The sequence below is a fragment of the Ooceraea biroi genome, chromosome 14 (genome assembly GCF_003672135.1).
Source record: "Ooceraea biroi isolate clonal line C1 chromosome 14, Obir_v5.4, whole genome shotgun sequence".
In the NCBI taxonomy this organism is placed as follows: domain Eukaryota; kingdom Metazoa; phylum Arthropoda; class Insecta; order Hymenoptera; family Formicidae; genus Ooceraea; species Ooceraea biroi.
In genome coordinates, this window is record NC_039519.1 from 5323189 (window position 1) to 5335827 (window position 12639).

General features: G+C 37.2%; 1 protein-coding gene across 3 annotated transcripts in view; it reads left to right on the forward strand.

Annotated features, from left to right (window-relative positions):
* Positions 1–368: 368 nt before the first annotated feature.
* LOC105274790 (calcium/calmodulin-dependent 3',5'-cyclic nucleotide phosphodiesterase 1) overlaps positions 369–12639 on the forward strand; it is a 137585-nt gene continuing 125314 nt past the window's right edge. For all 3 annotated transcript variants that reach the window (XM_026975112.1, XM_026975113.1, XM_026975114.1), the window contains exons 1-2: positions 369–1212; positions 6548–7070. In XM_026975112.1, coding sequence (XP_026830913.1) covers positions 6902–7070 — 169 coding nt within the window. In that variant the 5' untranslated portion in view covers positions 369–1212; positions 6548–6901. The remainder of the gene's footprint in view (positions 1213–6547; positions 7071–12639) is intronic.

Genomic DNA, 12639 nt, shown 5'->3' on the forward strand with positions numbered 1-12639 from the left:
TGTAGCGCGGATTATTCTCGATCAGTGTCTTGATTTGGTCATCATCAGTAGTAGAGGGTCTGCCCGAGCGTTCTTGGTCTTTAAGGTTAAAATCACCAGCTCTAAACTTAGCGAACCACTTACGCACGGTTCTTTCAGCCAAAGCGCCTTCTCCGTAAACAGAACATATCGAATTTGTTGCTTGTGAGGCATTTTTGCCTTTCCGGTAATAGAAAAGCATCAAGTGTCTAAAATATTCTTTGTTTTCTTCCATCTTGAAAAGAGTACAAAACTGACACGAATCAATTTATCTGAAACAACTTTTTTCCTAAAGATGCGTTGAAATGTCACCTTTAAGCATATATATATAAATCATATGTTTTCAATAACATTGATATATTCAGACATGTTCTAACGCCATCTATTAAAAATCGGCACGAACTTTCCGGACGACCCAATACATACGCATTTGCGAGGATTGCGAAAAGACTTTAAGCATAATGCAAATTTTATTGCGCTTGTTGCGAGATTCAGTAAATCTGTCTATTCCTTCTACGCAGTAAGGAAACTTCCTGAAAAATCGTTCCAAATCTGTCCACGTAGGCCTTTGAAGAAACCTTTATTAAGCGCGAATCTAAAATCAGGCGGCCGACGTGATGAAGCGATTCGTTACTTACGCCGACAGTCGGGAGATTTAGCGCGCCACTTAGGAAGGTCAGCCTAGAGCCCCGCTCGCATTCGTCTCCACTCGCGAAAAATATATGCACTCGAAATTTCTCGCGAGGATCGACGACAGTGCCCGTCAACGAGAGTCGCCGAGCTCGCACTTGCGCACTCCCGCCTCGCTCTCGCTTTCGTTTTCTCCTTTCCGCTTTGTAGAGAGACGCGCTTACGCGGATTGGCTTTCATCGAGCCGCATCACCGCACGCTTGCGCGAGATTTTCGAGGCGAGCTTTCGAGTCCCGTCCGAGTCGCACCGCGGATCGGGGCACGTGGAGTCTCCTCCGCGATCTCGCGTCGGAAAAAGCTCCGCCGTGCTTTCCGCCGATTTTTCGCGCGCCCCGTGCGGAAATGTCGCGCAAAACTTGCACGCGACTGTCAAGAAAAAAGAATAGCGAGGTCGGATTGCGAGCGCGATACGAGACATCGACAGTTCTAATATTTCTGCGCGTCACGCGCGAACACGTTAGCCGCCGTTTGTCTGTTGATACTAATAGTGCGAGCGAGTGAAGTGTAAGATATGAAGGAAGATACTTGATAGTATAATAAATAGCGTATTGACATAAAATTTATCACGTTTTGTGATGCACGTTAACTTTTTACAAAAGTTCTACATTTGCAGAACTTTTCTACAATTTGTGAACTCACTCTCGCGCCACTTGCTTTTTAATTTTTAATAATTAGGACAATAAAGACGTAATCCTCAGAGTTGGTTTCTCCGTAATCTTGTGGATGAAAAATTTCAAAACTGGTTTATATTTCACAATATTTTCTGATTGCATTGAAGTTGAATGGATATATTAACGAAAAAGAAAATCTTATAATGTGTAATTATTCAAGCGGGCGATTTATCCGAGCGATTGTCGAAAAATTTCTGTTGAGTTCTACGATTTAACCGACTTATATTCATTATTCGTTGTAATTATTTATCTCAGTCGAGTAATTATTCATCAGTCATACGATGCTCATTAACCTGCGACTCTGTAATTTGCGCGGTAATTCCCCGTAATTTTGGATGCTGGTATGTTAAAATTACAGACGCATATTTCTAGCTATTACATAAGCAAGAAATTCATTAATCATGAATTTGCAGTAATGGATTTAATATTAATGATGCAAATATTACAGATGTTGATAAACCAATATTTTCTTTGATTTATAACATGTTGCTTTTGATAACAAATTTTACTTGTATCTAAATAATAATAAAATGAATGTTTTCATGTATCTTTCATAGATTTTCATAGATTCATGTAAATATATAAAGAAATCCTCTCTAGTATCGGAAAAATAATCTAAAACTTTATTGATGAATGCAAAATTAATATTAATTACACACTCTTGATCGTATTATGAAACATTAAATATTAATCGATTCCTAATACTTTAAAGAATATTTGATATGCTACATGATTAAAACAAATAGCCGTAAGTGGAGAATTCGTCACATATGGACACACCGATTTACCACACAGTCACAGTAATAATCTTAAAAAAATGGGAAAGCAATGATTATTTTCGCGTTCGAAAGTATTTGCTGCATAACAATGCATCGCTCGCTTCATTCGTTTTATAATCGTGTCTGTCATTACACTCGACCTAAATTAGCTAAAAGCAAAAGCTTTGCCCTCGTGAATTAAATTTCTTTAAAACGACAGCTTGTGACGCTACGTGAACTCGACTTTTCATATCCGATAACGTGCTTTGTTTTAGCGGCGCGTCGTCGTATTTACATTATTTGATTCAGACTTGCACTTGACGGCGTTAATCTGTTTTCAAGATGTGCTCGTGACAAAGAGAAATTCGGTTATACAGGGTGTCGCGGGTTTTAACCGACAAACTGCGGGAGCATATTCTACTAGTGGAAATAAGAAAACATTCTTATATCGAGTTTGCTTAGAAATGCTTTATTACAAAGTTATAAACCAATATTGAAAAGAAATATGAGACAAGTAACAACGGAACATAGTGTAGAATTTGCAAGGTCGAGGATGTTTATGTTACGTGTATTCACATGTATTCATGTTCACTATGTTGAAACGATTCAGTATGATTGTTACTTTCACAACAGTAGCTGTTAGATTTCAATCGTCGTGTCAACTAGCAATTACTATCAGAATGCCGAAAGTGTTTTCAAACGAGGAATACACCGATATTCATTTCGTGTACGGATTCTGTGACGGAAATGCACGAGCTGCCGTGCGAGAGTGTCAACGTAGATTTCCTAACAGGAGAGTACCAGACAGTTCTGTGTTTAGTAATACCCATTTGCAATTACGTAATTTGGGTTCATTTCGACCTATGAATGAATATGATGTTCGTTCAGCTCTAAGGCACCGACGACGCTCGGAAAGAATCTTAAATCTTTTTGATAATACTCCTACACAAAGTGTTCGACGTGCCTCAGCTCAACTGCAGATATCACGAAACACTATTTGGAGAACATTGCGTGCTGATGACAGATTCGCATATCATTACACACCTGTACAAGAATGACTTCCAATCGATTATCAGAAACGAGTCGAATTTTGTAACCGGTATGTGAATGCAGTAGAAAGGGACAATCTTTTCTCATCAATGATATTATGGACAGATGAAGCGACCTTTACAAGACGAGGCATGTTCAATTCTCATAATAGCCATGTATGGGCTCCTAATAATCCACATACTGCCAGACGAAGAAACTTTCAACACGAATTTCGATGTAATGTTTGGATGGGTATGCTTCATGACCGGCTTATTGGTCCGTTCTTTTTACCTGACCGATTGAACGGAGAATCTTTTCGAAGATTCCTATCAAACGATTTACCAATTTTGATGGAAAATGTGCCACTGCAGTTTCGCCAAAACAGCTGGATACAGTTAGACGGTTGTCCGTCGCACTATGCTAGACAAGTTAGAAACTGGTTAGACGAACATTACGCTCATAGGTGGATTGGTCGAGGAGGACCGGCTTTCTGGCTCCAAGATCGCCCGATTTAACGCCTCTTGATTTTTATTTATGGGCAACTTTAAAAAATAAAGTTTACAGTACAGAAGTATCTCGCTTGAAGATTTAAAGCAACGAATTACTAATTCAGTTACTGAGATGCAACCAAATTTTCAGGAATGTCGTACCGTAACAAATTCCGTACTACGTCGATGTCTAGCTTGTATCGATGCGCAAGGACAACATTTTGAAAAGCGTCACTAAATCATTGCGTAGATAATTTTTATTTTTGTGACAAAATCCGTTGTTACTTATCTCATACTTCTTTTCAATATTGGTTTATAACTTTGTAATGAAGCATTTCTAAGCAAACTCGATATAAGAATTTTTTCTTATTTCCACTAGTAGAATATGCTCCCGCAATTTGTCGGTTAAAACCCGGGACACCCTGTATACAGGGTGTTTCCTCTAACTGTAGCACTTAGAATATCTCTGCTTCCTTTGATGATATGAAAAAAGTCAAAGGACGAAAATTGTTCGATTCAAAGAGACTAGTACTCTGGTAAGAAAATTATTTTTTTAATGTGACCTTTCACAAGATATCAAGGTCATCAACATTTTTTTAAATGAGATGGTATATTTTCCTTAGCGAAATGATGTAGCTTGTAAAAAAACAAATTCAACCATACAGAATATGTTGACCTTCATTTGCACGGAACATACTCAACGAATCATTTCCTGATCGCTGGATTGGACGTGGTGGAAGAATTTCTTGGCCGGCTCGATCACCAGATCTTACGCCTCTTGATTTTTATTTATGGGCAAGTTTAAAAAATAAAGTTTACAGTACAGAAGTAATCTCGCTTGAAGATTTAAAGCAACGAATTACTAATTCAGTTACTGAGATGCAACCAAATTTTCAGGAATGTCGTACCGTAACAAATTCTGTACTACGTCGATGTCTAGCTTGTATCGATGCGCAAGGACAACATTTTGAAATGCGTCACTAAATCATTGCGTAGATAATTTTTATTTTTGTGAAAAAATCCGTTGTTACTTATCTCATACTTCTTTTCAATATTGGTTTATAACTTTGTAATGAAGCATTTCTAAGCAAACTCGATATAAGAATTTTTTCTTATTTCCACTAGTAGAATATGCTCCCGCAGTTTGTCGGTTAAAACCCGGGACACCCTGTATAATATACAATTATACGATGCATTTTCTATCTAGAAGATGCTGCTCAAGTCAAATAACTAAAGTCAAGGAACAAAGTTAAGTAGCTATCAGTACGGAAACACGCATCTAATTAGGATCGCGGCCGCATTTCTCGTTTATACGACGTTATATCGCCTATATCGTACACCATCGTGGATACGTTTACCGCGCGGGAATTTGCTCGCTTTCCCCGGCTTTCCAAAATGTGCCATAACCGACGTAACACGTGATAAATTCTTCGGCGAATGCGGCGAGGACGGCGCGAGACGAGCCGGGAGATTTTCCGGCTCGTTCCGCGGAATGTAGTGGAAATTTAAATTGGCCCGGCGGAGAAACGCGAAAACGCGGATATCGCATCCGGGTATTTGTATCCCGTGCGCGCAGACACGTCTCGATCGTAAATTCTGCGACACAATAAAAAACGAAAGGGAAGAAAACCGTGGTTGCGCGTGATCATTCGCTGCGCGAGTGTACAGATGATCGATTCGCTCGCCGATGCGATTGATTCGTTTCTCTTTTTTGCCGCGATGAGGATCGAGCACGGGGTAAAACGAGGTAAAAGATAACGGGGCAAGGGAGGAACGAGTTTATTGGGATTGGGCTTGCGAATGAATTTGACGCCGCAGGGCGCATCAGATAAATTGACCGATCGACAATCTCAAATCGCTGCGATTTACGCCTCGTCTCTGGAACACTAGCGCGTTTGATCCGCGCGCTTCTCTTTATCTTTAATGTTCTTCTTCTATCTTTGGACGATAATATATGAGAGTGATGCTGTATTAATTTAAATGTATACAATTATATGCTAATGCAGTTTTCCCGCTGAAGACCATAATGGAATTACTCGAGATTAGTTTTTTCAGCGGGTTTTTTAATCTCGTGTAATTCATTCTTATCGCTGTCTTGCATATCGCTTCCTTTCCTTTTTTTACATGTACGTGCGCAACGCATAAAACAATACAAATTAATATAATAAAATAAAATAATAATAGTAATAACAATAAAATGAAATAAAAACTAATAAACATTGTTTTGATCGTGGAATTATATTTTAATCTATTTTTTCTTGTTCTTGCTCATAGTATGAGAACTATGAAACCGTTATTCTACATTTTGCATTTTTAATTAATGTATAATTTCATATTTTGAAATCATTTCCGCGTTGTTTAATACAGGCATACGTGGCGCACGCATGAATAACGTTACTATTTTAATTAATATAATAGCTACCGTACAACGCATTAATAATTGCAATACCGCGCAGATGGCTGTGTATCGGGCACAAATTGGATTGTTCTAAGGTACAAGCATTCCAAAGTACATGAATACTCGCGTCCTTTACTATCTACGTCGAGAGCACGCTTTAGCAATCAGGGTACTTGAAGCATGTTGAGCTATACATATATTTAAACGCAAATACTAATTTTGTTATAGTGATATTAGACACGTGTGCTCACCGTAAAATTTATGTAACTTTGCTTGTTAGCATACATCTGTCGGTTTTCAGTAAATGCAACTTTGCCGATATTGATCTGTCACCTTTACTTCAAATCGCCTCCTCTGTATCGTAGAACTAACAGGAATTTTAACGCTATAAATTGAAATAGCAACTTTCGACTCCTTGATAATTGATTGATCGATCATGCAAAAATCTTGTACAGATTGAATTTCATTTGACAGAAAGTTTCCCTTCTTTTGCAGAAAATTGATAGTATTGAATAAACGTTTTTATACTGGAATTGAAGAAAACTTTCTTGAAATAATCGCGTTAATGGAACAGAGCGACGACTTTAAAAATGAAAGAAAAGTAGCTTCAGCGACGTAGGGGGAGAAATTAGAAGTGACGATTCCAAGGATCGAGGAAGGATAATCCATGCGTCGTCACAATCGGATTGTATCGAGGTCGGCGATTGAAAATCCTCCGTGAATCCCGAGGGACTGTGTTCTGAGTCATGCACTGATCCAACAGTTAAAGCTGCTCGACTGCTTGTCGTGCTTTGTTGTCGGGAATATCGGGCGAGAAGATAGTGATTGCATTTCTTTTACGCCTAAGAAATGAGCCAGAGTGAAAGGAGAGCCGTGAGACACGGTCCTAAAGATCCACCCCCGCCGCCGCCGCCGCCGCCACCCCCTTTGCCGAAGCTTCCGGCTTTCTCGCATCAAAAGCTCTTCAAGAAATGCAAGAGTGCCACGTTTCAGCTGGATGGCGCGACGTACACTATAGGTAATTGTCACACAATGTGAGCCCTTTTCGCACTAAAAGACAGGAGAAGTCTGCCTGCTTCAAATTAAATCAATTAGCAGTTGCTTGAAACTGGGCGAATACCAAACGCTCTAATTGTGTCGTGCTCTAATTGCTCGTAAAATGATCGTATCAGCTACTGGCTATAATAATTAAAGTAGAGCGGGACAGAGTAAAGCCGAGAGAAATTAATGTATTCTAGCTCTCGTGCACCCACGGAAAAGATTTCTGGACTTAATGCTACTACTCTTTAATCTATCATAAAATAAGATCGCTATAGCGACAATCATATTTATTATTGAAAAGAAGCATATTTTGATCTCGAATAGAAAATTCGAAAATCTAGATTCAAATAATCTTGGTGCTATCTCATTAATTTTCTCAGAAGGATTTAGATAAAAATTTGTAGCAAGTTCAAAATATTCTTGATTTCAGAATATTGTCAGATCTAAAAGACATTTTATTCTATTCTTCTAAGAGAATTTGTAGAATCTGCACAAAACGGCCAATATTTATGTGTTGCAATCGAAAATCGGGAAAGTGTTTCTGTTATTTACAATGAATAAGTGCAAAAGATATGGAAATGTCTTATCTCGAATCTTATTTCTCAAGTAAGTATATTGTATATACTTACTTACATTTCCATATCTTTTAATATCTCTTGTAGAGTATTGCACTTATTCATTGTAAATAACAGAAACACTTTCCCGATTTTCGATTGCAACACATAAATATTGGCCGTTTTATCGGAATAAAGGACGCAGAGCGCCGAGTCGACGAGCGACTGTGAGAAAATGATGCGTCGACATGGACAAAGCCTACTATAAAGTGGCGCTAATATCAAATTATTCTACATACAAGAATATATAAGCATAAATTTGTACATGTTACTCTTGTCTCGAGACAGTAAGACAATCTTATTTAATTCGAGAGAGAAGAATAGAAATTACTGATTTAAATTAAGAATTGCTTTATTTTCATATTTTTTATACTTGTAATACGATTAAATTAGTCGAGAATATTTTTCGTCTTGTTATCAGAAATCCTTTCTGAGGGTGCACGGATTAATCGCGATGTAATCATTGATTATCACTTGGCCTTCCATTTTCATACTTACCATTGGCATCGATCATAACTCCAAGCTTGTTTGATTAAACTGTTTTGTCCTCCTGTTTTGTTTAGACATAGTTTACGCGATTACGTGACCAGTGTCTTTTATAACTGGTACACGACGATTGTCAACCCTCTCGCTACACCCACAGAAAAGATTTCTGGACTTAATGCTACTACTCTTTAATCTATCATAAAATAAGATCGCTATAGCGACAATCATATTTATTATTGAAAAGAAGCATATTTTAATCTTGAATAGAAAATTCGAAAATCTAGATTCAAATAATCTTGGTGCTATCTCATTAATTTTCTCAGAAGGATTTAGATAAAAATTTGTAGCAAGTTCAAAATATTCTTGATTTCAGAATATTGTCAGATCTAAAAGACATCTTATTCTATTCTTCTAAGAGAATTTGTAGAATCTGCACAAAACGGCCAATATTTATGTGTTGCAATCGAAAATCGGGAAAGTGTTTCTGTTATTTACAATGAATAAGTGCAAAAGATATGGAAATGTCTTATCTCGAATCTTATTTCTCAAGTAAGTATATTGTATATACTTACTTACATTTCCATATCTTTTAATATCTCTTGTAGAGTATTGCACTTATTCATTGTAAATAACAGAAACACTTTCCCGATTTTCGATTGCAACACATAAATATTGGCCGTTTTATCGGAATAAAGGACGCAGAGCGCCGAGTCGACGAGCGACTGTGAGAAAATGATGCGTCGACATGGACAAAGCCTACTATAAAGTGGCGCTAATATCAAATTATTCTACATACAAGAATATATAAGCATAAATTTGTACATGTTACTCTTGTCTCGAGACAGTAAGACAATCTTATTTAATTCGAGAGAGAAGAATAGAAATTACTGATTTAAATTAAGAATTGTTTTATTTTCATATTTTTTATACTTGTAATACGATTGAATTAGTCAAGAATATTTTTCGTCTTGTTATCAGAAATCCTTTCTGAGGGTGTGTTTTCTTTATACATACAGCGATTATGTTATCGTTTTCATACCGTTGTTAAATAAAACCGTTAACTGTGCACCGCATATTTTATTATGCGGATGCGTAAAGAGCATTCTCGAACGCGCGTTACAGATACCAATGAGAACATCGTTCGTCAACTATCGAACGGGCGTAGAATCCTTTATGGGAAATCAAATCCAACGTTACGTTGATATGAACGTATATGTGGGACGTAGGATTCAGCGAATCCATTGATCGGCGAACAATAGTCGCCAAGTCGTGAAACTTTAATTTACAACGTGTACTGTATTATATAGAGGTATCTTTCCGCACATTGTGAACTCTAAGTTCATTGCAACTTGAGAAAGATATTAATATCACAGGCTTGTCCTATCAGATACATAATACCGATAAGCCATAAAATAAATTCATATAAGTGTTTGAATGTATAATTTGCGTTTTATGATGAGTATTTAAATCGTATCAATGTATAATTTAATGCCTTCAACGAAAATGAGACATTAATAAAGAAATATATTGTTGGTGTGTATCAATGCGGATTTATTCTCATCATATTAAATTTTATGATAAAACTTTTAACGAGTTTTGCATCTCTAATGCAAATCTTTTCTTTATTAATTTCTGCAAACCTAAGTGTGTTATGTAATGCATTTGAAATGTGTAGTTTGAAAATAACGCGTTTATTTTATTTTAACATATATGAATCGAGTAACAATGCGAAGATACATTTCAAGTGTGTAGGAATAACATTTTTAAGTTTACAGTGTTGCAAGATTTCTTAAATTTGCGCTGAATATTCAGTATTTACATAAAATTTCTTAATTTTTCGCAACTTTGAAATATTCAGCTTATATATCATTATTGAATTGAAAATATTTCTATATCTCAATTATGTACAGATTCTTTACTTTATTGCAAGGAGTATTACAGCAAAAATGAGTGTATAGATCGCGAATGTGAATAATACTCGGACTTTAAACACAGTTTAGAACTATGTCCAGAAGAATTTCCAGTAGTTTCTAACTGCTACTTTATCGGCAAGTAGTTACGCGAAGAAAGGGTCGAAAACTGATGCAAAATGAATAAAAGGAGTCGACGTCAAGTATCACGGGTCACTTCTTCTCTCGGAGAGTTTTCACGAGCTGCCAGGCGCGAAGATAAATTCGCTATGGCGCGAATGCGAAAGCGGAATTTAAAGAGTCGCGTCTTGTCAATATTTACTGTAGCGTAAAATAAGATACTATGGACTATCATTGTGTGCATCGTTCTCCAGGTCGCAGGTCGACTGCATACGAGCGACAAAGAAATGCATCTGCATTATTTGGTTGCGCGTTTAAGCGGTAGCCAGACGTGTCAGAGAAGAAATGCAATATGTATTGGGTTGGCCAAAAAGTAATTGCATTTTTTTTATATAAATAAAAGGCGAATTTTTCATGGGAAACAAAAACTTTATTAAACAATATATTGTCCATTTTGTTTGATTACCTTTTGCCATTTTTCAGGCAACTTCATGATTCCGCGCTCAAAAAAGTTCTTATCTTTTTCAGCAAAAAACAATTCCAACAACGATTTGATATCCTCATCAGCAGTCAAGGTTTTACCATTCAAGGCGTTTTGCAAAGAACGAAACGAATGGTAATCTGATGGTGCCAGGCCTGGCGAATATGGTGGATGTGGTATCACATCCCATCCAAGCTGCAACAATTTTTCACGAGTGACCAAACTTGTACGTGGTCTAGCGTTATCGTGGTGAAACACAACACCCTTGCGATTCACCAATTCTCGACGATTCTGTTTGATGGCATCATTTAATTTATCCAGTTGACGACAGTATACGTCTGAATGAATGGTTTGATTCCTTGCAAGCAGCTCAAAATACACAATACCTTTAAAGTCCCACCAGACTGACAGCATAATCTTTCTTTAGTGAATATCTGCTTTTCAAGTGCTTTCAGCAGGTTCATCACGCTTGCTCCACGATCTTTTTCGTTTGACGTTGTCGTAGACGATCGATTTTTCGTCGCCTGTTATCATACGTCTCAAAAATGGATCATTTTCCTCACGTTTCAAAAGAGAAGCGCAGATGTCAATACGCTTAGTGAGATGAATTTCTTTGAGCTCATGTGGTACCGAAATATCGAGCTTACTAATGTATCCAAGTAGTTTTAAATGCTTTTCAACACTCGATTTCGATACGTTAAGATTCTCAGCAATCTCTCGTGTCGTTAAACGCCGATTGGAATCGATCAGTGCCTTTATTTTGTCATCATCAATTTCGATTGGCCTTCCTGAGCGTGGTGCATCTTTCACATTAAAATCTGCAGATCGAAATTTAGTAAACGAATTTTGACACTGCCGCAGCTGTAAAGCATCTTCGCCACATACATCAGATAACTTTTTATGAGCTTGCACGGCGTTTTTCCCTTTTCGGAAGTAATAAAAGAAAATATGAGGAAAATGTTCTTTTTGATTTTCCATTTTGAAATCGACGGCAAAGAAACAATTGTTAACGAAATCGTGTACTTTCTTTTTGTAAAACGAGCTTGAACTGTGAGTTGTTAACCTACATAATGAATTTGCGGTTTAGAATGAAGTTAGTTACATTTCAAGACACGTATGTCCATCTATTGGAAAAAAACGCAATTACTTTTTGGCCAACCCAAGATATATTAATATAACATATAATATATAATATATATAATATTGGGTTGGCCGAAAAGTAATTGCGTTTTTTTTTATATAAATAAAAGGCGAATTTTTCATGGGAAACAAAACCTTTATTAAACAATATATTGTCCATTTTGTTTGATTATCGTTTGCCATTTTTCAGGCAACTTCATGATTCCGCGCTCAAAAAAGTTCTTATCTTTTTCAGCAAAAAACAATTCCAACAACGATTTGATATCCTCATCAGCAGTCAAGGTTTTACCATTCAAGGCGTTTTGCAAAGAACGAAACGAATGGTAATCTGATGGTGCCAGGCCTGGCGAATATGGTGGATGTGGTATCACATCCCATCCAAGCTGCAACAATTTTTCACGAGTGACCAAACTTGTACGTGGTCTAGCGTTATCGTGGTGAAACACAACACCCTTGCGATTCACCAATTCTCGACGTTTCTGTTTGATGGCATCATTTAATTTATCCAGTTGACGACAGTATACGTCTGAATGAATGGTTTGATTCCTTGCAAGCAGCTCAAAATACACAATACCTTTAAAGTCCCACCAGACTGACAGCATAATCTTTCTTTGGTGAATATCTGCTTTTCAAGTGCTTTCAGCAGGTTCATCACGCTTGCTCCACGATCTTTTTCGTTTGACGTTGTCGTAGACGATCGATTTTTCGTCGCCTGTTATCATACGTCTCAAAAATGGATCATTTTCCTCACGTTTCAAAAGAGAAGCGCAGATGTCAATACGCTTAGTGAGATGA